This window comes from Heteronotia binoei, chromosome 12 (assembly GCF_032191835.1).
Source record: "Heteronotia binoei isolate CCM8104 ecotype False Entrance Well chromosome 12, APGP_CSIRO_Hbin_v1, whole genome shotgun sequence".
NCBI classification, from domain to species: Eukaryota; Metazoa; Chordata; class Lepidosauria; order Squamata; family Gekkonidae; genus Heteronotia; species Heteronotia binoei.
This window is the reverse complement of record NC_083234.1, coordinates 72213863-72241245: the sequence shown is the minus strand read 5'-3', so window position 1 is coordinate 72241245 and position 27383 is coordinate 72213863. Positions and strand designations below refer to the sequence as shown.

At 47.7% G+C, this 27383-nt stretch overlaps 1 protein-coding gene across 1 annotated transcript in view; it reads left to right on the top strand.

Moving 5' to 3' along the window:
* Positions 1 to 373: 373 nt before the first annotated feature.
* The window catches only part of DDX31 (DEAD-box helicase 31), a 102262-nt gene continuing 75252 nt past the window's right edge, over positions 374 to 27383 (top strand). The window contains exons 1-13 of the mRNA XM_060251394.1: positions 374 to 494; positions 2238 to 2485; positions 2660 to 2735; positions 4686 to 4729; positions 7051 to 7121; positions 10285 to 10349; positions 11112 to 11156; positions 13480 to 13521; positions 15345 to 15409; positions 21387 to 21506; positions 22278 to 22384; positions 23348 to 23562; positions 25964 to 26140. Of these exons, the coding sequence (XP_060107377.1) occupies positions 390 to 494; positions 2238 to 2485; positions 2660 to 2735; positions 4686 to 4729; positions 7051 to 7121; positions 10285 to 10349; positions 11112 to 11156; positions 13480 to 13521; positions 15345 to 15409; positions 21387 to 21506; positions 22278 to 22384; positions 23348 to 23562; positions 25964 to 26140 (1380 nt within the window). The 5' untranslated portion in view covers positions 374 to 389. The remainder of the gene's footprint in view (positions 495 to 2237; positions 2486 to 2659; positions 2736 to 4685; positions 4730 to 7050; positions 7122 to 10284; positions 10350 to 11111; positions 11157 to 13479; positions 13522 to 15344; positions 15410 to 21386; positions 21507 to 22277; positions 22385 to 23347; positions 23563 to 25963; positions 26141 to 27383) is intronic.

Genomic DNA, 27383 nt, shown 5'->3' with positions numbered 1-27383 from the left:
TCCTCAGGCTCTACTCCCAAAATCTCCAGAGTTGGCAACCATAATTGAGGCCCCTTCCTAAACCCTTGCCCCCAGATCGCTAGGGGATTTCCCACCCAAAGTTGGCAACCGTGTGACGAGAAGGAAGTACAGATTTTGATGGCTCAAGAGGAGTCTGATATTCAGCACGACAAGCGGCGTCTTGGGCAGGCGCTGTGAGTCAGGGGATCGCCTTAGCCACCTTTGTTTGGGGTCCTTCCACGCCGGCCACTTGCCGCACGTGGGTGCTGCTGGAGCGGTGCTCGGGGCAGGGCTGGCAAACTCGGGGTTGGCGGCTGGTTTCTTGGGACCCCCTAAGCGAAGGAGGGCTGCTTGCGCTTTGGCTGTCTAAGTGCTGTCCGAGGCGAGCCATGGCTGCCCACGGAGACCTGCTGATCAACGTGAGCTCCTTGCCTCGTCCCGGCTCCGGGGGGCGAAGGAGACCCTCAGAGGCTCAGCGGGGCAAGGGAAAGCAGGTATCTTTCTTACAGATGAGAGGGAGAGGATGTGTTTTTTTTTTTGGGGGGGGGGGGGGTTGTAATTTTCGGGGAGTTTATGAGGAGCAGGAACCAGCGCAGCTTGGCTTTGGAGGGCAAACTTGAGTTCTTTTTGGACTTTTTCTTGCAAGAAGTTTTGGAAACCAGAGCAGGCGTTTTGTCTCGATTTGGGTGTCGTTGAGCGTTGCTTAGGGTAGCCAGCTTTTCGGTTGGTCCTTGCTCCTGTGACTTCTCCAGGAGCTTGATGGGTAGCTACAGCTTGGGGAGGGGGACAGCTTTCAGCAGCTAATTCCTGCGTCTCAAGCTGCTGTGACTTGAATCGCTGGCAAATCTCCTTGCCAGATTTTTACAGGTTTTTTTACTGTGCATAACTTTACCAGTGAGTTTCACCGAATTCTTTGAAAGAGGGTTTAAGAGTGCAGCTTGGGGGAAAGTTTGCAGTTGAGAAAAGAGACTAATGGGGAGCATGTGGAGGTTATGCGTGGAGTGCAGAGAGTTTTTCTCCCTCTCCCGAAGTACTAGGACTTGAGGGCATCCAATGTAGCTGATAGGCAGTAGATTCAGGATGGACAAGAAGAAATACTTGTGTACACAGAGAGTGATTAAAATGTGGCATTCACTGCCAGAGGATGTAGTGATGGCCACAGGAACAAGCAGCTTTAAAAGGGGGTTAAATAGATTCATGGAGGATAAATCTATCAGTAGCTACTAGCTATGGTGACTGAGGGGAACCTCCATGTTCAGAGGTACTAAACCTCTGAATCCCAGAGCCAGGAGGCAGCATCAGGGGAAGGCCTCAGTCTCTCTGACCTGTTGTTGGCCCTCCAGAAGAACTAGTTGGCCGCTGTGTGAGAGAGGATCCTGGACTAGGTGGACCACTGGTCTGATCCAGCAGGGCTCTTCTGATGTTCTTATGAAGGTCTTGGCCTCTGTGACCTGTTGTTGGTCCTCCAGAGGAACTGGTCGACCTCTCTGTGAGATAGAATGCTGGACTAGATGGACCACTGGTCTGATCCAGCAGGGCTCTTCTGATGTTCTTAAACAAATGTCTGACCTAAAATTTTTTGCTGTCCTTGGTAAAAAAAAACAAAAAAAACCCCCACACACATACCAGAGTCTTTTATCGCATGGGGTGTAGTCTGTGGCATGTTACATGTTGAAGAGTTGAGCAGGGGGTCTGTTCCTCTCATTTAGTTTTCATAACTTACCTCTCAAGGTATTGAAGTCTCATATGAGTCCCAACTGGAAAGTGAAGTGGGGACTGTGGTTCAGTGATAGAGGGTCTCCTTTGCTTGCAGGTGGTCCCTGGTCGAGTGCCCAGTTCAATCCTCATAGCATCTCCAGTTAAAAGGGTCTGGTGACAATGAATGTGAAAGACCTCTCCTAGAGACATTGGAGGGGTGAGCAGCAGGTGTCCCCTTACCAGACTGCAACCCTTTTATGCCACCCCATTGAAGTGAATGAGAGCCATTGAGCCTCTGTCTATCTGTTTAGACCCAGGAAATGAGTTTTTTTTCCCCCAAAGAAAGATCTTCAAATGTTGTCAATTCACAGAAGACAATTTTGTGTCTTCTTACACTCCACCTTTCATGTCCCCTTAAGTTTTACCTGTTGTGTTCCTCACTGCTTTGCCTTCCCCTTCTTTTTGTTTCTGGTACGTGCATTTATCACTGAATCTGTTCCTTTCTGTCTTCTGCTTCTAAACTTCTCTAGCAGCTTAAGGCTCCGAAGAGAACATTTCAGTGGGCAGAGGAAAGCACGCCCCCAAAGCAAAAGTCACGCTTGTCTTCGCCTCAAGCCAAGAAACAAGCAACAGCACCTTCAAGGGACATCAAGGGATTGGGCCCACCAAAATCTCCTCCCAAGAACTCCTTGACTGAGGGGAAGACCAGGAATGCAAGCAGCACTAGGCCATTGGTGAAAACTTCCTCTCTCTTCAGAAACAACCCTGAAATTCCTGACCTTCAGAGGTATTCTAGTTGAATCAAGCTTTGTTAAAAATATATTTATTGTCACAGAAACTCAGCATCTGCATATTTGCCATAGAGTTGAGGGATTTTCCTTACTGTACGGCTAGAACCTTCCTTCCCTGGCATTGTGCCAGATAGTTGTTTTGAGAGAAAAAAATTACCTTCTTTTTATAGGACTCCGGTGGAACAAGTGCAGGAAAGAGTTTTCACTTCCGATTCTTTTGATCAGATTGGCCTCCATCCCCACTTGGTGAGTTATTTTGTTTCGTGGTGCTCTGTGCAGCATCTAGCACTCAGCATGAAATTAACTTTCCACGTCTGTAGCACCTAAGTCAGAAGTGACTTGACAGAATTTAGACACACGGTTCTTCATAGGACGCAAGGTGACCAACTACCAATTTGCAGGCTGGGTGCAGCATCCGGAGAGGAATTGAGCCTGGGGGGCATATTTGGAATTCTGACATGGCATGGTGGCCTCAGCAACAAAATGGCTGCTGCAGGAGGCGGGGCCATCTGTAAAATGATTGCCACACCTTAACTTCAGTCACACAGTGCAGATTCTCATGGTGGGGTGGGCAGTTGCTGCCACCAAAGCAACGTTTTTAAAAAAAAATCTGCACAGCCTATCAAATCTCTCCAGGAGTCAACCAGAGGCTTTGCTGGGCAAAAGCTGCACTGCCCCCCCCTTCCTAAAAACACTTGGTGAGTACCAGAAAAAGTGTTGGGGAGCAGGATGGTGCCCACTGGCACTATGTTAGGGACCTCTGGTGTCATAATCTGCTGTGCTGTGAGACAGAGGCCTAGTGGGCTAGGGAGCCTGTAAGGCCTATGTCACAGTAGGGAGAGACAGCCTACAATCCCCAGAATGCTTTGCGCTGCTTTTAGCCAATCGGCACCCAAGTAGGCACTGAGGAGAATTGCTTAAAAGCTCTCTCAGGCGACAAATGCTGTTCTTTCCTCCTGAGAGCTTGAGCAGGCAGGACAGCTGCTGTGTAGGAGGAAGACCCTCCCTCTGAGGGAGAGAGTGAGCAGGTGGCCTAGCAGGCCAGTTCAATCTAGTCGCGTGAGGGATTTTAGGTTTATTTTCCTTCACCCGTGTTGCTATATAGCAGGGCTTTTTTTTGTAGCAAGAACTCCTTTGCATATTAGGCCACACCCCTCTGATGTAGCCAGTCCTCCCAAGAGCTTACAGGGCTCTTCTGACAGGGCCTTCTGAAAGCTCTTGAAGGATTAGCTACATCAGTGGGGTGTGGCCTAATATGTAAAGGAGTTCCTTCTACAAAAAACTCCCTGCTATGTAGTTTTAAAGCACCTTAATTTAAAGCACTTGCCCTTAATTGATTTTCTTGTTTAAAATAAACCTTTTATTGTTCTTTGTTACTCTGCCTGGTCTACATACCTATTTTCTTGGCCAAAGCAAGGGAAATCTGAAGGGCTTGGGAGGGTAATTCCAGAGTGGTGGCAGCGTCAGGTGGCACCCCCGTCTGGGTCATGACACCTGGTCTCGAGAATCTCCGTTTATAATGAACTACAAAGCCAACTTTCTTCGGGGGGGCAGGTATTTTTGTTATATATGCTCGTGTGTGTGTGTGTGTGCACACTCATGTGTGAGTGTGTGTCCCTGGAAGTCATGGTGTCCTCTGGTGACTGACCCTTACGGGGACATGAAGGATATCCAGGGAGGTGGCTGCATAAAACCTGCCCCTGTCCTGGAGGGACAGTGGCTCAGTGGTAGAGTATCTGCTTGGGAAGCAGAAGGTCCCAGCTTCAATCCCTGGCATCTCCAAAAAAGGGTCCAGGCAAATAGGTGTGAAAAACCTCAGCTTGAGACCCTGGAGAGCCACTGCCAGTCTGAAAAGACAATACTGACTTTGATGGACCAAGGGTCTGATTCAGTATAAGGCAGCTTCATATGTCCTCCCAACTGCTGGTATTCCAAGATCTCCCATTCAAGTTAACCCCGTTTCCGAGATCAGATGAGATTGGGCTTGCCTGGGCTACCTGGTCAGGGCGCCAACTTTCTAATACTATCAGGCCTAGTGAAATCTCACAAGGCATAGCATGGATTTCCTCTATTTTTATGGTATCCAGAGATAATGTGATTTTGATGTCACCTTTGTTGGGCACCACATGCCTTTGGTTGCCCTGTGACACAAAAACCTGGCATCGTTCTAATGCTGTCATTATATTTTCCCGTCAGGCTTCAACAATAACATCTGTTTTGGGAATGTCTAGTATGACAAGGTGAGTCTTCTGCCATATACAAAACGGACTGAGTAAAATGTGGGGCTTTCGGTTGACACTCCGTATGTCTGGATCAGAGATGGCATCTATGTTGAATGGTGAGACACTGGAATGAAATCTGGTGTGTGCCTTTCCAGGACTGTTATGCACATCGGGGTCGGATACCAGTTTGGCCCTCCTTCCTCAGGGGCTCAAAGAAATATGTAAAACGAGCACAGAGATACCAGAATGGAAGTAGGTGTGCACGTTTCCAGCGGAAATCTCTGACTGAACTATAAACTCAACTCGTACACCTCTTTTTAGTGTGAGGCTCTGATCTGACATCAGAAGCGAGGGTTCTTAAATGTGGAGATTCACTAATAATGTTGGTGGGGATCTGTCTTCTCCAGGTCTGCTAGGAGTTGTGGCGCAACTAATTTCACTGGAATTCTGATTGATGAGCTGGGTAGCACTTCGGCTTGTGCACACCAGCGATGAGCAGGGTGGGAGAGAGGTCATCTGTTCACTAGCGAGCACCTCCAGGAATTGAAGCTTTTATAGGGCAGCAGGAGGAGTGGCTCCTCATTCTGGCACTTGCATTGGACAGAACATCCAAGGTGTTTGATTGGCTGTTGAGACTTTGAGCTGGCCTGTTAGTGAGCCTTGCTGGAGTCTCCAAGGTTGCAGGGAAGTTTATGGGATTGGTGGGATTTGCCCTGATGCTCCCCCAGAATATGGAAGAGTCCAGTAGCACCTTTAAGACTAATTAATTTTATTGCAGTATAAGCTTTCCAGAAACACAGCTCTCTTCATCAGATGTGTTTCTCGAAAGCGTATGCTGCTGTAAAATTGGTTAGTCTTAAAAGCGCTACTGGACTCTATTATTTTGCCCAAGAGACTCAAACAGCTGACTCCTCTGGATCTATTACCAGAACATGGAGACACCAAAGCACCACCCTGACCCTTTTTCTTTTGCAGATGGAGTTTTGTTTCTGTATGAATTTTTAAATTGTCGTCTTCCTGATTTCTAATGCATCACCTGAATTAGGTTAGGGTAGGTGGTTGAAAGGCTTTGAAGATGACAACTGGCCCCTGCTTGGAAACTCACTGCTCTTCCATTTAATGATATATTTTTTAAAATTTTAAAATTTAAAAGAAAAAAAATAGGGGAAAGGGCAAATGCATAAGCTTTGTTATCGTTACACAATGCATGGGCATCATTACAGATATTAAGAATATGTCTTAATGTATAAACACGTAAAAAGAATGTATAGCAAATAATTTAACAAATACATGCTGTAACAGACTATATTAGCATATTAACGTAAGAGTATTTCATAATGATATATAATTAAGATAATATATGTATAACACAACGTGATTGCTTAAAAGTCCATAATAGCCACATGATATAAATTCAAAATTTATGTTAGCTTTTATATGTTGTGAGCCGCCCTGAGCCACTTCGGTGGGAAGGGCGGGATATAAATTGAAATAAACTTGAAACATGAGAACAGCTTTCTATAATCTATAATATTCTCATACTTTCTAGTTTATTCTGTTAATTATATGATGTAATGTAAACTGTTGTGAGAGCCAGTTTGGTGTAGTGGTTAAGTGTGCAGACTTTTATCTGGGAGAACTGGGTTTTATTCCCCACTCTTCCTCTTGCAGTCATAAGGACTGTTATGAGAGCCAGTTTGGTGCAGTGGTTAAGTGTGCAGACTCTTGTCTGGGAGAACCGGGTTTGATTCCCCACTCCTGCACTTGCAGCTGCTGGAATGGCCTTGGGTTTGCCATAGCTCTCACAGAGTTGTCCTTGGAAGGGCAGCTTCTGGGAAAGCTCTCTCAGCCCCACCCACCTCAGAGGGTGTCTCTTGCAGGGGAAGAAGATAAATGATATTGTAAACCGCTCTGAGACTCTGATTCAAAGAGGAGGGAGGGGTATAAATCTACGGTCTTCTTCTTCTTCATGATAAAATGTTTTATATTAAAACACATAACCAATGACCGTTATATTTTGTGTTCAATCTATACTATTATTATATACCAATAAATCATTCAGCTATCTAACAACAAGGCTGTAGTAATCATAAAAGACTCTCCAGTTGTTTTCAGATTCACCTTTTGCTCTTTGGTTAATATAATTTGTCAATTTTGCCATGGTTGCATATTAATGATCTATTTAAAAGTGTCAAAAGGCCCTGCCCTACATGAAAACTCACCATACCTGCCCCTCCCCAGAAGGCTCTTAATCATTTGACTCTGAATGAAATCATTTGACTCTGAATGAGTTTGCTTTCTCTGTCCTTTTCTTTCTTTACCCGACAAATGTTGTGAAGTGTTCAGAGGCAGACCATTCCCGTACTGATGCAAGGGAAAGATGCTCTGGTGCGATCACAGACTGGTTCAGGTGAGTGTGTGGCTGCCCTGATCTCTGATTGATAGGTAGAACAGAAGGGGGAGCAGGGGGTGGGCGTTCGGAGCAAAACAACAGCAGTGCCTCCTTTTGTGGGATAGGTGTCTTGAAACCTTTGTGGCTCCATTCATATCTTGAAGAAACAATTTCATAAGCACATAAGAGAACTTAGTCATGTTGGATCAAGCCAGTGGCCCATCCAGTCCAACACTCTGTGTCATACAGTGGGCAAAACCCAGGGGCCATCAGGAGGTCCATCAGTGGGGCCAGGACACTAGAAACCCTCCCACTGTTCCCTCCCCCCCCCCACCAAGCACCGAGAATACAGAGCATCACTGCCCCAGTCAGAGAGTTCCAGCTATACCTTGTGGTTAATAGCCACTGATGGACCTCTGCTCCATATGCTTATCCAATCCCCTCTTGAAGCTGTCTGTGTTTGGAGCCGCCATCACATCCTGCGGCAGTGAGTTCCCCATGTTAGGTACTCCTTTGCTGAGGTGGCTTTTTTAAAAAAGAGAAGAAAGCGAGAAAGAAAATGGGGCTCTTGCATTACCTACACAAAGCTCCCTTGAAACTGCTATGGCCTTTTCAGATTGGTAGTGGCTGTCCTTGACTTCCAGTAGACAGCATCTGTCCTCCGGGATCATCTTTAACCATAGATGTTGGGGATGTTGGTCTTCTTATAGTTTAAATTATTTGTCCAATCTGGGGTTGTAATTCTGGGTATGTTTATTGTGTGTGCACACATAAGTTGCTTTGAGCCCCTTTAAGGTCTGTCTCCAAGCCATCAGAGAGCCAATTTGGTGTAGTGGTTAAGTGTGTGGACTCTTACCTGGGAGAACCGGGTTTGATTCCCCACTCCTCCACTTGCACCTGCTGGAATGGCCTTGGGTTAGCTATAGCTATCGCAGGGGTTGTCCTTGAAAGGGCAGCTGTTGTGAAAGCCCTCTCAGCCCCACTCACCTCACAAGGTGTCTGTTGTGGGGGGAGAAGACATAGGAGATCGTAAGCCACTCTGAGTCTCTGATTCAGGGAGAAGGGCGGGGTATAAATCTGCCATTCTTCTTCATCTGTATTGTCAATTCAGATTGCTCAGTTCTGCTCACTGTGTCAACTGAGCCTGTAATATTGCCGACCGGTGCGGGGCCAGGGGGGCAGGTAGTCCCAAGTCTGAAAAGTCTCCAGATTCATCCTGGCTGGATGAAGGGTGGAAGCAACTACATCAGCCCAGAGGGGAAGCCAGCAGGGACTGAGGGGGAAAGTATAGGAGCTTTATTGATTCATTCAAGAAAATCATATCCTGACTTTCTGCCCTTCCAAGAGCTACCAGGTGGCTAACAATTTAAAACATTAACATGATAAAATCATGTTTAAAGTCCTCGAAATCAACCTCTTCCAAAACATGCATCATTAAAACAAATTGAAAACAGCTAAAATGCATACAAAGACATAGAAACAGTCATTAAAACATTATTTAGGAAGGAGGGAATGCCAAGCAAAACCTGCTTGCAGAAGATGGCGGTAGAAGGGGACAGACAGATCTCTCTGGAGAGAGAGAGAGCCAGAGCTTTAGTGCCATGACCAAGAAGGCCCTCTTCCCTGTTGCCACCCGTCTGATCTCAGGAGGCCTGAAGGGCACCTGAAGCTGGGCCTTTAGAAGATGACCGTAGTGGTCAGGCAGGTTCATCTTGCTCAGTATGGTCCCTGCTGACAGTTTGTGGCCTCTCTGGGCCTTGAGCAGAGAAAGGCATTTCCCAGCCCCGGCTGCTCGAGCTGTTGAGATATGAACCCAGGACCTGCTCCATGCAGAACAGGTCCTTTCATGGAGCCACAGCCTCTCGTACAGGAAGACAGATAGGGCCACCAAAGGGTCTGAAGGCAAGGTGTGTCTGTCCCTCCTTTAAGAACGTAAGAGAAGCCATGTTGAATCAGGCCAATGGTCCAGTCCAACACTCTGTGTCACACAGTGGCCAATGAAAAAAACCGAAGTGCCATCAGGAGGTTCACAAGCGGGGCTAGAAGCCCTTCCACTTTGCGCCCCTCCGCCCACAAGCACCAAGAATACAGAGCATCATTGCCCCAGACAGTTCCAACAATATGCTGTGGCTAATAGCCGCTGATGGACCTCTGCTGCAAGCTCCAGGTGTCAAGTCTGCAGATTCAATAACGAGTCGATGTAGATACAAAGAAACTAGTTTATTGATACTGGTTACTTGCGGCCTTGGCCAGAGCTTGAAAAGACTGAAGACCGTATAGTAGATACATTGCATATAAGGAACACTTCAAAGGGATTCCTACGGGCCGGGGAATCAAGCAAGGCAACATTCACACATAGATGTTACCAATGCATTCTCATGTTGATTAGAGGCCCGCGGCCTCGGTACTCTCAGGCTTCCTGTCTCCCCCGAGCCTGAGCTGAGAAGGTTCAGATAAGACTTTTCACACATCACCATTTCAAAGCAGGGACATTCTCTACGGAAGAGAGGGGGGAACAGGGGAAGTTAGCTAGCAGCATTTGGTTACACTTTGGTTCTACCCAGCATGCTCTTTGCATGAGCCAGAGTTAAAGCCAGACTTGACACCAGGCTCTGATTTCAAGCTCCAGGCTCTGCCCCAGATGTCCAGCTTGCCTTGACTAGGGCCGGAGCTTTTTTGGTGCTGGCCCCTCTTTGGTGGAATGAGCTCCCCTTGGAGATCTGGGCCCTGAGGAATCTGTTGCAGGTCTGCAGGGCCTGCAAAACAGAGCTCTTCCACCAGGCCTTTAGTTGAGGTGGCAGAAGTCGCTCTTTATCTGGCCTCCCTTCCCCAGCGCTTGGGATTGAGTGGCTGCTGGGAATATTCGATCGTGACTGTTGAAGTAGAGTTTTTTAGATGAGTTTTTAGTTGACCGTATGGTAATTTTAATCTGTTTTATTGTATTTTAATATTATTCTGTTTAATCTCGTTGCAACCCACCCTGAGCCTGCTTCGGCGGGAAGGGTGGGTTATAAATTGAATAAAATAAATAAATAAAGTATTCATATTGCTACGTGGCGGAAATGCCCCTCTCAACATGCAGCTGTCAGAATGGATATTTGAATTCTAAAGTCTCCCATTTTTTAAAAAAAGGTTCAAGGTGTTTATTTTTAATTCCCTCTCTCTCTCTGCTCTTCTAAAGGTAAAACGCTCGCCTATGGGATCCCTCTTATTCAGTCCTTGCAAAGAATGGAGCCAAAAATAAAGGTAGGCTGGCTGAAAGTGGATTTTTACTCGCTAAAAACTATGAGCAACGACATATGGCCTTGGGTCAGCCATAGCTCTGGCAGAGGTTGTCCTTGAAAGGCAGCTGCTGTGAGAGCCCTCTCCAGCCCCACCCACCTCACAGGGTGTCTGTTGTGGAGGAGGAAGGTAAAGGAGATTGTGAGCCGCTCTGAGACTCTTCGGAGTGGAGGGCGGAATATAAATCCAATATCTTCATCTACCTCACAGGGTGTCTGTTGTGGGGGAGGAAGGTAAAGGAGATTGTGAGCCGCTCTGAGACTCTTCGGAGTGGAGGGCGGGATATAAATCCAATATCTTCATCTACCTCACAGGATGTCTGTTGTGGGGGAGGAAGGGAAAGGAGATTGTGAGCCGCTCTGAGACTCTTCGGAGTGGAGGGCGGGATATAAATCCAATATCTTCATCTACATCACAGGGTGTCTGTTGTGGGGGAAGAAGGGAAAGGAGATGTAGCCAATCCTCCACGAGTTTACAGAGCTCTTAGTACAGGGCCTACTGTAAGCTCCAGGAAGATTGGCTACATTGGGTGTGTGGCCTAATATGCAGAGGAGTTCCTGCTACAAAAAAACCCCTGGATATGACAAATGTTGCTAATCAAAGGGATTGCCTATAGAGAACTGCAGAAAGTTAGAATAATCCTATTCCCTCGTTGCTGGATTCGCTAATGTTCTGCTGAGTCTGATTTGGCCACTCATTCTTCCTTCGTTTCCCTTATTTCTGCAGCGCAGCGATGGGCCTTATGCCGTTATCCTGGTTCCAACACGCGAAGTAAGTTGCTGCAGACCTGCTGTTAACTGATTCCTGATGACAGTGGTTGCATTGCTCACAGGCCTCTCGAAAATGTGGGAAAGCTAAGAGTCTTGTTTATATGGCCAAGGCCATGGAGGATGCAACCTTGCCCTTTGGATGTAGAGACCAGCCCACAAAACCTCTTGGAGTGAGCCATTTGGGTAGTTTTATTTGATGGGAGTATTTCTTTTTAGCCCACTTTTCTCACTGAGACTCAAACCACACAAGTCAGCTAGCATGAGATGTCTAATAAGCAATGCAATAGGACTAGGATTATAGAAATCAGGAAAAGTGTGAAAAAGTATTAGATGTTGTATGTTATGCAGGAAATAGATTAGCAAAAAAGAAGCAAAAACACTGCAGTAAAAGCAGGATAACATATACAATAAAGCAAGGGTGGCCAAGGGTAGCTCTCCAGATGTTTTTTGCCTACAACTCCCATCAGCCCCAGCCATTGGCCATGCTGGCTGGGGCTGATGGGAGTTGTAGGCAAAAAAAACATCTGGAGAGCTGCCGTTGGCCACCCCTGCAAAAAAGAGATAACTCGCAGATTGGTAAGCTGCAGTCCAAAGATCTGCTCATGACCAGTGTTCCCTGTAAATTGAGTTAGCGTGAGCTAGCTCACAGATTTTTAGTCTCCAGCTCTCACAGTTTTGTCTTAACTCAGGAAGGAGGACCCCAGAGCACAATAATTTATGCAGGAGCTCACAACTTTAATGACAGTTGCTCACAAAGTAGAATTTTTTGCTCATAAGACTCTGCATCTTAGAGGGAACATTGCTCATGTCCTGAGTTCGATCCCAGTAAAAGCTGCATTCAGGTGGCCAGCTCGAGGTCGACTCAGCCTTCCATCCTTCCAAGGTCGGTAAAATGAGTACCCAGCTTGGTGGGGGGTCAAGTGTAGGTGACTGGGGAAGGCAATGGCAAACCACCCCGTAAAAAGTCTTCCAAGAAAATATTGGGATGTGACGGCAACCCATGGGTCAGTAAAGACTTGGTGCTTGTACTGGAGACTACCTTTACCTTTTTCTCTTTATAAGGGTGTCTTCCTTACCCGTTTTGTTATATTATAGTCTGATTAATTTTAGAAGAATGCCCCCCTGAACAATTTTACATTGTTCACGGAATGACAGAAGTGTGGGACTAGAGTTGCCATCCTTCAGGAAGGATTGTTGCCTTTCCCACCTGCGTGTCTGGACTGGAAACCGTTCTAGCCTCCAGAAAAAGCCTCTACTCATGCTCTCCTGGAAATGGAATCATTTCCACACTTTCACATGTAGGCCATTCACGTCAGGGGTCTTGGTCTACAGGACAGCCTTCTCATCCCGCTTGCTGTTGGGGAGGGGAGGAAGCACAAAAACTCCTTGGGGGAGGAGTTTCCACCCACCCACTCTTTTTTCTGGCCATTCCATCGAAACAGAATCCTGCATTTTAGCCCTCGGGAGGCCTGCAGTCCCAAAGCAACTGGCCGCCTTGCTGGATAGCCAGCGAGGTCAACAGTCTGTGAACTAGGCCAGAGTCAGCAGCTCTATAGGGCCTGGTGGAACCATATTGGCTCTTTAAGTCACCTGACCTTGGCTGGGGCTGGCCGCTGCAGTAGCCTCCTCTGGCCGCCTGGAGCGCCGCAAGTACCAGGCCAGCTGGGTCTTGCAGTCAGTTGTGGCAGGATAGAGAGTGGGGCATTTGGAGCTTGGCCCCAGAGCCCTTTGTTCAGTGTCCTCTGTTTACGGTGGGCAAGCTGGAACGGGGCACAGTCAACCTCGGCCCTGTGTCAAAAGAGTGTCAAGTCTGATGTTTCAATAACGAGACCTTTTTGATAAAAGTTTCTAGTTTATTGTAACATGTTGTTAGACTATAGAATCAAAATTGAAAGACTGGCGAGTACACAATCAAAGCAAGCATTTAAGGTATACATCAAAAGGATTCTTGAGGGAGGGGCACTTTATGCAGGACACATTCACACATAGATGTTACTATTTCGTTCTCAGGCCTGGCCGGCCTTGGCGTCTCCTTGGCACCGGCTTCCCCCCACGCTCTCCTGAGAAGGCACTACTATCTTGTTCCCATATTCCCTTTTCAAAGCAATGCTACATAACAAAGGGAGAGAGGGGGGAAAGGAGCGATTAAGCTAGCAGCATCAGTACACAGTGTGGTTTTTACCCAGGATCCTTTTCCTGAACCAAAGATGCATCTTATAAGAAATACAGCAGACTTGACAAAGAGGGACAGCATTTTCTTAAGGAAGCCCTGCTCTCTATGACTGTCTGTTTATTCATTTGATCTGACCTTTTGCTTTCCACAGCTGGCTCTCCAGAGCTTTCAAACCATCCAGAAATTGCTGAAGGTAAGGACCGATTCAGATTTTTCTCTTTGATCCCACCTAGGCTTTTCAGCCTCCCGCTGCAGGTGGGAGTTCCCCACTGGCATGGAGCTGGCCGGAGGGGGGGGGGGATCCCCGCCCTCAAAGAGCTCTGTCAGTGCCTGACGTGCCCGATTCAGTGATGTCACCCGGAAGTGTCATCATCGCACCAGACACGTCACGTAGAGGAAGCTCTAGCACAGGGGAGGCCAATGGTAGCTCTCGAGAAGTTCTTTGCCTACAACTCCCATCAGCCCCAGCCAGCATGGCCAATGGGTGGGGGCTGATGGGAGTTGTAGACAAAAAGCATCAGGAGAGCTACCGTTGGCCACCCCTGCTCTAGCATTTGTGTAAAAACTCTATGGCACCATAGAGTTGTTTTTTCCCTGACCCCTGCCTGGGGAATCAGCTCCCTATGGAGATCCGGGCGTGAGCTACTGCCGTTTCATAGGGCCTGCAAGATGGAGCTATTCTGCCGGGCTTTTGGCTGAGGCAGGGGGTGTCCTTGAAAGGGCAGCTTCTGGGTGAGCTCTCTCAGCCCCACCTACCTCACAGGGTGTCTGTAATGGGGGGAGAAGATAATGGAGATTTTTATCCGCTCTGAGTCTCTGAGACATCTTCTTCTGCAGTCTTCGTTCTTCTTCTGTTGGGTGATGAGCTTTTGTTTCCTTAGCGACCTGGGGTTGGGGGGCAGTGTTCCCTCTAAACTGAGTCAGTGTGAGCTAGCTCACAGTCTTTTAGCCTCCAGCTCACACATTTTTGTCTCGGCCCAGAGCAAACTAATTGTTGCAGTAGCTCACCGCTTTCATACCAGGAGCTCACAAAGTAGAATTTTTGCTCACAAGACCACAGCTTAGAGGGAGCATTGGTTGGGGGCCTGGCTTGGAAGGAAGTGCGCCACCCCCAGGTGAGTTGGGGTAAAGCTCAGAGACAAGGGATGCTGCTACCCAAGTCTAAGAGGAGTCCACCCCCTGGGGCCAGCAGTGAAGCAACTCCCAATGGTGGAAGTCATACTTGGGCCTGATTCAGGGGTGAGAGAGCCACCAGCTAGGGCGAAATTTCAGAGTGTTTATTGGCAAATTAAAATGGGACGCGGGCTTCCCTGGAACCAGAAAAGTGCCTGCTGCTGAGTCAGATCATTGTGCTCACCTAGCAGGAGCTCTCCGGGGTCCCGGGCAGGTGGCAGTCTCTCCCAAGAGCTGGCCCCTGAGGCCCTTGAACTGGAGAGGCTGAGGACTGAGTCAGGGGCCTTCTCCACACCAATTCACGCTCTGCCTTTCATTCCCTGCTGGATCCCAAAACACTCTTGTGGGGATGCTGCCTCCCCTTGGGGAAGGGGTGGTGTTTTGGGGGTTCGTATGAAGCTACCTTATATTGAAAGAGAGCTCTGGTCTCTCAAAAGTTAGTACTGTCTGTTCTGATTGGTAGCAACTCTCCAGAGTCCCGAGTGTTGGTTTTTCACATCACCTGGTCCTCTTAACTAGAGATTCCTGGGATTGAACCTGGGACCTCCTGCATGCCAAGCAGGTGCTTGGCCACTGAGCCACACGGTTTCTGTGGTGTGGGATGCTTCACGTGGAGGGCATGCCAACTCATCCTTTTTCTCCCCTGCGGCAGCAGAGTGCCTGGAAGGCTCTGTAGTGGCAGCCTGCTGTCATTCCAGGAAGCCTGACTGCTGTCGTTGGTTTGCGCCTTGGGGAGCCCCGGGGTTCCCCAGATTAAAGCACAGGTTATCATTTTAGCTCAATGTCCCTCCCCCTCCCCACAGATTTCACACTTTCTCCCCTTTCCTTTCCTGCTCCGTTTAGCCCTTTACCTGGATTGTGCCCGGCGTTCTGATGGGAGGAGAAAAGAAGAAATCGGAGAAGGCCAGGTGGGGGACGCCAGCTTCATAAAACTGCATTTTCTTTTCTCGAGTTCCTTCTCTCTCCCTCTCTCCTCCATCCCCTTTCATCTGTCACCGTCTCCCGGGGTGCCTTTTGGAGTGGGGAGCGAGGCTGGTGACTTTGGATCAGGCTGTGAGCACCCCCCGCCGTGGATCTTACGGCAAGCGGATGGCTTGGGCAGCAGGGGAGCGCGTTCACGTCTCTCTAGTTTTAAAATGTTGATGAGCTTTCTTAGCAGACGATCCCCTGTCGGTGCCTGTAAAGTTCCCTCTCTCCCAGGCTCCGTGTCTGCTTCTCCATCCAGGGCTCTTGCAGGCATTTGTGTTTGTGAGCAGACAGCTGAAGAGCTTGTGGAAGGAAAGTGGGGGGGGAAAGGGCTGGTTTTAAAAAATCTTTTGGCTTCTAGAACTTAACGTGGTCTGAACGTGCTGTCAAAGCAGAGTTAGAAAGCCACTTACAACCAAATAGGAAAGGCAGCACGGTGCAGCGGTTAGAGCAGGGATGTCAGACATGCGGCCCAGGGGCCGAATCAGGACCTCGGAGGGCTCCTCTCAGGCCCCCGAGCAATTGGTTGTCATCTTCTCCTACTCTGCTCAGTTGCACAGGAACTTCAGAGCAAAGTCTCTATTTTCTCCATTGGCTGAGGCTCCTCCCTTGTAGAGGAAGGGGGGAGGGAGAGCTTGCTTTGGCAGGCTCTCTCAGTCACACAGCTGAGCCTTTCTGAGCCAGTTTGGTGTGGTGGTTAAGTGTGCGGACTCTTATCTGGGAGAACCGGGTTTGATTCCCCACTCCTCCACCTTCACCTGCTAGCATGGCCTTGGGTCAGCCATAGCTCTGGCAGAAGTTGTCCTTGAAAAGGCAGCTGCTGTGAGAGCCCTCTCCAGCCCCACCCACCTCACAGGGTGTTTGGTGTGGGGGAGGAAGGTAAAGGAGATTGTGAGCCACTCTGAGACTCTTCGGAGTGGAGGGCGGGGTATAAGTCCAATATCTTCTTCTTCTTCTTCCTTCTGTTTGCTGAGGCTCCTCCCCCTTCTGACCATCTGAGGAAGGAAGGAAGGAGCCAGAGCTTCCTTTGCCCAGTTCCCTGGATTCCATGGGAGAGATACAAAGAAAGCATCTTTAAGACTGAGTGCTTATGTTTTAAGCATGTTTTATTTTAAGGTTTTTTTAAAAAAATTATTTAATTGTGTTTGTGTCCTTTATAAAGTTTCTATCTCTGCTACCTAATCTTAAATAGGTACACACATGGCCTGGCCTGAAATGGCCCAGCCCAACAAGGTCTCATTTATGTCAGTTCCAGCCCTCATCACAAACGAGTTTGACGTCCCTGGGTTAGAGTGTTAGTAGAATCTAGGACCGGTTTCCCCAACATGGTGCCAGTACTTCCCTTAGCACTTGCCAAGCTTTTTGTAATATGATTGGGGCCATTGTAAGACAGGCCTTGTTATTGGCTGCCTTCATTCAGATGAAAGGAAAGAGGAGGACCCGTAAGCCTCTGGGCTTTCCTTCAGCAGTGTGTGGTTCCATTGCCCCTTCATGCTTTCCTTCTTCCCAGGAGGGGTGGAGAGAGAAGTATTACGTTTGGCTTTGCCTTCTGTGGCCCCCATTTTAAGCACCTCAAATCCATTTAGCCTACCCCACAGGGTTGTAAGGAGGGTAAAATGGAAGACAAGGGAACTGCCATATGCTGCGTGAAGTAACATGGAGGAAGGACAGGGTAGAAATGCACAGAATTTGAGGTTGAAATCTTGGAGCAGAATTGGTTAGACAGATTTAAAGACTTATCATACAGAAGAACAAAATTGTAACCTTTGAGAAAATAAGCAAGCATAGAATCCAATAATAGTTTTCCCCCCAATGTTTTCAGGTTAAAAGTTTTTTTGCAGCTGCTCTGTGAAAGCGTAGCTTATGTACTGAGATGGGAAAAATTGCCTGTTGAAAATGGCAGATGTGCTTTCTAAGGTATCTTGCTTTAGTAGAAAGGGAATGTAGCGGCTGTTGATGCTATGTTGAGAAAATGAACAAAAGCACTTGGAGTATGTGGTCAAAGCACATGTCTGGAAATACATTATGTCCTTTGCTCCTGTTTTCTTGGTGTTCAAGGATAATGTAGTTAAAATGATGTGCCAATGGCATTTTATCTCTATGGCAAGAACGTAGCACAACCAGGATGGAAATTGCTGGTATTATACAAATAGTTTGTCTGATATTATCCATGTGTGATGGTAGTATTCGTTGCACCCAGGGTTACTAGGCAGTGTTGTTGGAGGTATTATCAAGATGCTGAAAATACCCTGGCCTGATTTGTTTCTAGATTTGTTTGTTTGAAATGGTTCTGCTCTGCTACTGTGAGTTATGCAGATTATATAGCTTCGTATGTGATAACCGCAGCCAGAATCGTTTTTGCAAAGGTGTGGCTGTGGAAGCAAAAAAAAAAAAAATACTCCCAAGAAAGAGTGAATGGTTTGGGAAAGTCAAAGATTTGTATAGTACGTCCAACCAAGAAGCCCTTCCAAAGGCTTGCAATGTTATTGAATTGACAAAGGTTTGGGATCAGGCGATTATCCTGATGGATGTTGCATAATTGGCTGGATGTATTGTTTCAAAAGCTGACTTTTGGGAAACGAGTCAGCGCTGCTGCTATTTTATGTACAGGAGAGATGGGCTGTTTGTGAATTATTCTTAGAATACTGTATTTAAAGCACATTCGATATTTATTGTATTAGGAAAATCAGGGCTTTTTTTGTAGTAGGAACTCCTTTGCATATTAGGCCACACACCCCTGATGTAGCCAGTCATCCTGGAACTTACAGTAGATCCTGTACGAACAACCCTGTAAGCTCTTGGAGGATTGGCTACATCAGGGTGTATGTGGCTTAATATGCAAAGGAGTTCCTGCTGTAAAAAACCCTGAAGAAAATATTGTTGTGCTGCACAAGGAAGGAAGGAAATGCAGTTAAATAAATCAATAATAAACTAGTTGGGGAAGGCCGGTGATGCTATTTAGCATTCGTGTGATGTTGATCCTGGCCTGGATGGCCCAGGCAAGTCTGATCTCATCAAATCTCAGAAGCTAAGCAGGGTCAGCCCTGGTTAGTACTTGGATGGGAGACCACCGAGGAAGTCCAGGGTCACTACGCAGAGGCAGGCAACGGCAAACCACCTCTGAACATCTCATTCCTTGAAGACCCTCCAGGGTCGCCTTAAGCCAGCTGCAACTTGCCAGCCCTTTCCACCACCTCCATGTAACATTTAAGACCGTTGAAAGTACTTTATCATTAAGACTGTCATCCAGATAACGACATCTTAGTGATTCCCCAAGTGGGGTTCAATTCACTGATTGAATCGTCATGCTTTTTTGCATGAATAAAACATTTTGAAGAAAAACTCCCCTTTGTTTTCAGATGCAGCAGGAATCAGATGCTGGTATCTTTGCTTTCAGATGTAGCTGGCACCATCTTGTAAGTGGAATTCTCTCTTCCAGAGCCTTTTTCATAGAAAAAGCCCGCAGGAACTCATTTGCCTATTAGACCACACCCCGTGACAGCACCGTTGTTACAAACAGGGCTTTTTGTGTAGAAAAGGCCCAGCAGGAACTCATCTGCCTATTAGGCCACACCCCCTGACATCACCGTTGTTTCACACAGAGCTTTTTGTATAAAAAGCCCAGCAGGAACTCATTTGGATATTAGGCCACACACCCCTGACATCACTGTTGTTACAAATAGGGGGTTTTGTGTAGAAAAAGACCAACAGGAATTCATCTGCTATTAGGCCACACCCCCTGACATCACCATTGTTTCACACAGCTTTTTGTGTAGAATAAGCCCAGCAGGAACTCATCTGCATATTAGGCCACACACCCTGACATCAGCATTGTTTCAGACAGAGCTTTTTGTAGAAAAAAGCCCAGCAGGAACTCATTTGAATATTAGGCCACACCCCCTGATGCCAAGCCAGCTGGAACTGTGTTCCTGTGCATTCCTGCTCAAAAAAAAGCCCTGCCCTCTTCTAGGACTGTCTCTTCCAAGATGGTGCCTGCGATCCACAGTTTTTGTAAGCACTTATATTAACATCTTGATTTTTTGATAAAAATGGCAGGGAAAGTCTTCTAGTTGATCAGAAAGGTTTTAACGGATTAATCTATAATTGATTAATTCAAGCTGTTACATGATTTCACATATTTTATTCTGAGAAGCCTCGCAATGATATCTATCAGCCAAACTCAAGGGAGAGCCTCAGGCTAGCACCTTTGAACAGGGCCCATCCTGATTTTGCAAAGAGGCTGTGCCTCAGTTGTAGAGCATCTTCTTGGTGTGTGGAAGATCTGAGGTTCAGTCAGTCTCTGACATCTCCTGTTAAAAAGGGCCAGGCGAAGATGATGTGCCTAAGGCTCTGGAGAGCCACTGCCAGTCTGAGTAAACAAAAGAAGAACTGACCTTGATGGGCCAAGGATCCGGTTCAGTATAAGGCAGCTTCCTGTGTTTGACTCTTGAATGCAGTGGTGTGCTTGGTGACAGGGCAGGCATCCTGCAAACAGGCAAGGAAATTTATTTTGCATATTGGTTTAAAGCATTCGTTAGCAGCCTTTCTACTTTGTGGAATTCAAGGTGGCTTTCTATGTAGATAGCAAGCAGGTCATTGGATGACTGCCAGTCTATTGTTGTTGTTGTTATTTCACCCAATTCTCCTCCTCCTCCTCTTTCTTCTCCTTCTTCTTTGTTATTATTATTATTTATTATTTCACCCAATCCCTGCTGTAGCAAGGCTCTGGGCAATTGACAACATATTTAAGCAATTACAGTAAAGCAATTATAATAAAAAACATAGCTGAAACGATAGCAAGATTAAAGCAGAGACAAGCGGCTCAGCCTGAAGAACTGGGCCACAGCCCAAGCCTTTATACAATCCCCCTTGTAACTGCTGAGTCACCAACTGCAGTACAATGTGGAACAAACTGCAGAGGATTCTCATAAGGTCAGGAGGCACAAGGTGTCTTGAGATGGAAGTCCGGGCTCAGGAGCTGAAGTTTTTATAGACTGGTAAAGTTGGATCAGCCCTGAGGGGCCAGGGGCTGGCGCTTACATGGCAGTCCAGATGGCCCCCCTGAGGAATGCCATTCAGACAACAATGGGGGAGGGATATGGCTCAGCACAAGAGCCTTTGTTTTGCATGCAGAATGTGCCAGGTTCAGTCCTCGGCATCTGCATTTAAAAGGGCTAGGTAGGAGGTGATGTGGAAGATTTCAGCCTGAGACACTGGAGAGTTGCTGCCAGCCTGAGTAGACAGGCCTGACCTTGAGAGCCAGTTTGGTGTGGTTAAGTGCACAGACTCTTATCTGGGAGAAACGGGTTTGATTCCCCACTTCTCTACATACACCTGCTAATTTGGGCTTGGGTCAGCCACAAGTTCTCTCAAGGCTGTTCTGCTCAAGAGCAGTTTCTGTCGGAGCTCTCTCAGCCCCACCTACCTCACAGGCAATGTTCCCTCTAAGCTGAGTTAGCGTGAGCTAGCTCACAGATTTTTAGCCTCCAGCTCACACATTTTCGTCCTAGCTCAGGAAGGATGACCCCAGAGCATACTAATTTATGCAGGAGCTCACAACTTTAATGCCACTAGCTCACAAAGTAGAATATTTGCTCACAAGACGCTGAAGCTTAGAGGGAACATTGTTCACAGTGTATCTGTTGTGGGGAGAGGAAGGGAAAGGAGATTTGTAAGCTGCTGAGATTCCTTTGGATAGTGAAGGGCAGGGTATAAATCCAATCTCTTCTCTTCTTCTTGATGGGCAGAGGTCTGATTCATTCTCATGCAGCATCATCTGTTTTCAAGGTCCAAAGCAGAAATGTGGGGCACGAAGCAGCTGGTTTGAGCCTTCCACCTGCATCGTGAGCAACTATCCCCCCTTCCATCCCTTTTTTGTGAAATTTCCTTTTTTTTGTGTCTTCCTTTGCTTTACAACAGACTACGCAAAGGCATCAATATCCTGATTGCCACCCCTGGCCGCCTGGTGGACCACATCAACTCCACCAAATGCATTCATTTCCACCAGGTCCGGTGGCTGATTCTGGATGAGGCGGACAGGTAAGGATTTCCTCAGTGGCGGGAAGATCCAGCCATGGGGAGGCCAGAGCATCCTCTGGCGCACAACACATGAGCAGCAGAAGCAGCTTCCATGTTGCACAAGGGTGGAGATCTCCTTGTCAAGCCCCTAGGTCCCTTCAAATGAAGAGGCTCTCCATATTTTTAGATAAGCATTTAATAGAAGGCTACAGGGCTTTTTGTGTAGAAAAAGCCCAGCAGGAACTAATTGGCATATTAGGCCACACCCCCTGACACCATGTTCATTTAACACATGGCTTTTTTGTAGAAAAAGCCCAGCGGGAACTCATTTGCATATTAGGCCACGCCCCCTTACTCCAAGCCAGCTGGAACGGCGTTCCTGTGCATTCCTGCTAAAAAAAAAAGCCCTGGAAGGCTATACTAGGTGCTCACAACACTTGGCCAGTGTTGAAATTACTTGGTTAAAGATGGCAAAGGTTATATAGTTCAGTACAAGTGGTTAAAAGTGTGCCTCATTTTGGGCATGCAGGCAGTTCAAACTTCATGGGTTACAAACCATGTCTCACACTCACAAAGCACAAGCAATTGTTAGGAGCGTTCTAAGGTGGGAGGCACGGCCTTGGGGTTGTGCTTTCCCACTCCTAGAAGACGCAGTGGTTTAGCTTTCGTTTCTCCAGCTACGTTCTACACATACATTCCATCAGATACATACACCAGGCATAGGCAGTAAAATAAGGGACTTGACACTCCTCGCCTTGTGTTCTGGCTGATCGTAAACTCTGGTTTTGGCAGAATCCTGGACCAGGGCTTTGAGAAGGCTGTCGCCGCAATCCTGAATGCTTTAAACGCGGACAATGAGAAGCGGCAGAACGTTCTCCTGTCGGCCACGCTTACAGACGGTAAGCCACGTGCCGGCGGCTGTCTCATCACCGATGACATGCCTCAGGATGGTCGGAGAGGCGGATTCCACTCGACTCTGGCCCCAGCCGTTAACGTGATCGTCTGTTGTTAGGAGTTTGCTTCCCTGTCCTTGGATGTTCTCGGATGCTAAGCAGGGCCGACTCTGGCAAGTGCTTGGACGGGAGACCTCCTTGGAATACCAGAGCCGGAAGGCAGAGGCAGGCTACCAAGCCACTTCTCTGAATGTCCACCGTGGCCCAGCAGAAGTCACCAGGGGTTGACATGGCTTCCAGTCACCGGGGGGGGGGCACAAACACATGCACGCACACACACAATATGCAAAAATCCCCCCCAAAAGAAGTAAGCAGCTGAGTTTAAAGAGGGAGTAAGAGGCCAGTGGGGCGAATATGGGGGGGGGGGGCTCTAAGTTTAGGGGAAAGAGCCAAAGGAAAAGTGGGGGGAAATGGGTTTAGAAGGAAAGGGCTGAACATGTGGGAATAGTCTACATCAGGGGTGGCCAAACTGTGGCTCAGGAGCCACATGTGGCTCTTTCACACAAAGCCCTCACTGCTCTGTTGGTCAGCGTGGAGAAGGCATTTGTCCCTTTAAATCACTTCTCCAAGCCAAACCAGCTGGGGACTTGGAGAATGGGTTTAAAGTTAAAAGTTGTTCTCTTTCCACCTCTCCCCCCAATCTGTTACTTTCTTTCCACCTTTCTTTCCTTTCTTGCGGCTCTCAAATGTCTGACATTCATCTCTTGCGGCTCTCAAAAATCCGACACTTATTCTATATGATTCTTATGTTAAGCAAGTTTGGCCACCCCTGGTCTACAGAATGGGGATCTGCTTTTTATAAGTATCTAAAAAGGGGATGTGACACAACTTTGTTTTTTGTTTGTCTCACAAAGGGGGGGGGTGGAGTCCTGCGCACGGCGTGCAAGCAAAATGTTGTGTTTGTGACAGGAGTTGCGAGATTAGCCGATATCAGCTTGCACGATCCAGTCTGCATCTCCGTCATGGAAGGAGCAGGGGCCAAGGCCAAAGCGGGTCCTACGGGGGCTGCAAGCGCGGAATGTGATGGTTTTGCCGTGCCGGAAAAACTGCAGCAGCACGTCGTGATGGTTCCAAGCAAGCTGCGTCTGGTGACCCTGGCTGCGTTCATCCTGGGGAAGTGCAAGGTGAGGCTCCCAACTAGATAGCTGGCGGCCCCTTCCTCTCTCTGGTGTGCTTTTGGGACACGAGGCAAATGGCAGGTTCCATCAATAAATGTCTGTATGGGCAGGAGAGTGACTTTACCCCCATTCCTAGGAGCCTACCTGTGGGACCACTTTTCCCAGTATGACCCCTCTCGCCTCCTCAGATCATCATCACAGGGCCTTCTACAGGTGCCCGGCCTGCACATTTCCTGCTAGTCAAGGCTTTTTTGCAGCAGGAACTCCTTTGCATATTAGGCCACACCCTCTGATGTAGCCAGTCCTCCTGGAGCTTACCGTACGCCCTCTACTAAGAGCCCTGTAAGCTCTTGGAGGATTGGCTATATCAGAGGTGTGTGGCCTAATCCAGCATGGCCAATGGCTGGGGCTGATGGGAGTTGTAGGCAAAAAACATCAGGAGAGCTACTGTTGGCCACCCCTGTAATATGCAAAGGAGTTTCAGCTACAAAAGCCCTGCTGTTAGTCGGCCTCCAGGGCAAGGGCATTTTAAGTTTGTGCCCAGCGGGATCTCTCAGCATTTCACAGGGCATTCCAGGCTGCTTATTTTCATGTGAACTTTGACTAACTTTACCAACCGGGGAGATTGAATTCTTCAAGCATTTTGTTGTTATTTCAATTTTTAAAATTGTTTATTCCATATTTTTTTGTTAATTCTAAAGTTGTAAGCCGACCCAAGTCCACCACAGAAAGAGTATGCCATGTGTAAAAGTGTGCACACTCTTATCTGGGAGAACCAGGTTTGATTCCCCACTGCTAGACTGGCCTTGGGTCAGCCATAGCTCTTGCAGAGTTGTCCTTAAAAAAGCAGCTTCAAGGAGAGCTCTCTCAGCTCCATCCACCTCACAGGGTGTCTGCTGCAAGGGAGGAGGGTAAAGGAGATTGTGAGCCACTCTTAGATTCGAAGTGGAGGGCGGGATATAAATCTAAAATCATCATCTTATAAATTATTAAACCTTCTTCAAGTGATTATTTAACCAAGTTGGAATGAAGCCCCTTAAATATCACAAAGCAAGTTGTAGGAGAATTTGAATGAGCATCTTGTGCCAGGCAAGCAAGACTAGAACGGAAAGGTTAGCTTTGACTGCCCCAGCAGCTTTCATAGGGAAGCCCTTAAGCTGATACTGCTTAAGAACGTAAGAGAAGCCATGTTGGATCAGGCCAGTTGCCCATCCAGTCCAGCGCTTTGTGTCACACAGTGGCCAAAATCCAGATACCATCAGGAGGTCCTCTGGTGGGGCCAGAAGTCCAGAAGTCCTCCCGCTGTTACCCTCCGCCCCAAGCACCAAGTAAATAGAGCAGGGGTAGCCAACGGTAGCTTTCCAGCTGTTTTTTGCCTACAATTCCCATCAGCCCCAGCCATTGCCCATGCTGGCTGGGGCTGATGGGAGTTTTAGGCAAAAACATCTGGAGAGCTACCGTTGGCCACCCCTGAAATAGAGCATTCCTGCCCCAGACACATAGTGTTCCATCTATCCCTTGCGGCTAATAGCCACTGATGGGCCTCTGCTCCAGATGTTTCTCCAATCCCCTCTTGAAGCTGTCTATGCTTGTAGCTGCCACCATTTCCTGCGGCAGTGAATTCCACATGCTAATTATTCTTTGGGTGAAGAAGAGGGTGTCAAGAGTGCCTCTTGCCATGACTTAAACCTCATTGGTGTTATGTGGCTGATGTAAACGCAAAGGGTCTAAGCTTTGCCTTGTCACTACTTTGCTCATGAATGCTTTTTCTCTGTTGCATCTTTACCTTACTAAGTAATCTCTTCTGCCCTGAGTTGTCCTTGAAAGGGCAGCTGCTTGTAAGAGCTCTCTCAGTCCCACCCGCCTCACAGGGTACCTGTTGTGGGAGGAGAAGATACAGGAGATTGTAAGCCGCTCTGAGTCTCTGATTCAGAGAGAAGGGTGGGGTATAAAATGGTACCAAGGTCACTCAGAGTTATCTGTTTCTCGCAGAATGTACTTTCGTTTCCTTCTCACAGTTACTGCCTGGGATGCTCTTAGAGGGAAGAGGGGGCTTGCAATTGATAGATTTTGGCGCTTAGCATTTTGAATGTATAACAGATGGACCCAAACCTATATCTGGGGGAACCGAGGTCCTGGATCTCAGTTTCAGCAAAGGAAGTCTTGCCTACTGTACCTGTCTATTATCACGTAATAAACCTTCTTTCATAAAACTCCTAGAGGTGATTATTGATGAGGACTGTGCAGTACTTGACATAGGGCTTCCTGCCCTCCCCTTTCAAAAAGACTGGAAATGGAGATTGTCAGTAATGTGCCACATGGTACCCTCTGTGGAGTTTCGTTTCTTTCTGTGTGCGTTATCTGCCGAGCCTTGATCTCGTATGTGTGCGTGTGTTTATCCCCACAGTTTGAAAAATGCAACAAGATGATCGTCTTTTTCTCCAGCTGCGAGCAGGTCGAGTTTCATCACACGCTTTTTCAGCAAGCCCTGGCTGAGGGACCGGAGGCGGGGGGCCTGGAGCCACCTCCGTTTCCCCCTTCGCCTTTGATGCTCCAGCGTCTGCACGGTGACATGAAGCAAGAGGTAAGCCGGAGGAAGGGGGGCGGGAGGATGATAAAAAGTTAATTGGCCGAGAACGTTGAAATGAAAAGTTTTTTCCTTTCCTCCTGCTACTTTTGAGGGATGTTTCCAGAGAACGTGTTTGATGCCACGGGCTCTCCCCATTCCCACTGCTTGTTCTGAACTGAAGTGAGACCTGTTCTGATCCCCAACAGCTTGGTATTCTTGAGCGTGGAGCTGATGCTACTCTGGCAGTGAGGGAGTCCACTGCAGCGCTGCCTGGGATCCAGGCTTTGGGTCAATACACCCACCTGTGCATAAACATGTCCCCGTTTTCTAGCAGGCCACTGGGTAGCCATCTTCCCATAGGACCAATACCTTCTTGCATTACCGTGTCAGTGCATGAAGGAGGAAGGCTGCAGTAGCTCCCCTGCTGGGAGCAGAACGTGAGAACCCCCAGAGAGCAACTGTTTGTTCTGCAGAAGAAGATGGTCACTGGTTTGTCTTTGCAATATGTCAAGACCCCCCTGTAGTTCAAAGGGCACAAACGGTCCACTTTTATAAATGGTTGTTTATTGTCCCTTGACAACGGGTTACAGGCATGGCAGTTTTTGCAAAGACTAACTAGGCTGGCCACTTGCCCCCTTATATGGGTTATCTTAAAGCATTATAATTTTAAAAGTAAGTGGGAAGCAAAAGCGGGGAATTTCCATCCCTCCCCCCAAGACATACTCCGTCCCCTCCCAGGTGCATCTTGGCTATCAGCATGGTCTTGGTAACCCTTAGCAACTCTGCAAACCAGTTGGGAAGAATTTATATAATTCGTTCAGTAAGATAAGGAGCCCTGTTGTGGTACAGAGTGGTAAAGCTGCAGTACTTCAATCTGAACTCTCTGTTCATGACCTGAGTTTGATCCTGGCGGAAGGTGGGTTCAGGTAACCGGCTCAAGGTTGACTCAGCCTTCCATCCTTCCGAGGTCGGTCAAATGAGTACCCAGTTTCCGGGGTGGGGGGGAGTGTAGATGACTGGGGAAGGCAATGGCAAACCACCCCATAACCAAAAGTCTGCCTTGAAAACGTCATGATGCGACGTCACCCCAGAGTCGGAAACGACTGGTGCTTGCACAGGGGACTACCTTTACCTTTTTTTTACAGTAAGGTAAGCAACACAGCGAAAGAGCAAAGCAGCATAGCAAAACAAAAAAAAAGCAAAGCAGTTTCTTAACACCAAAATGGCAAGGTGCTTGACAGTGGGGCGGGTGCAGTGG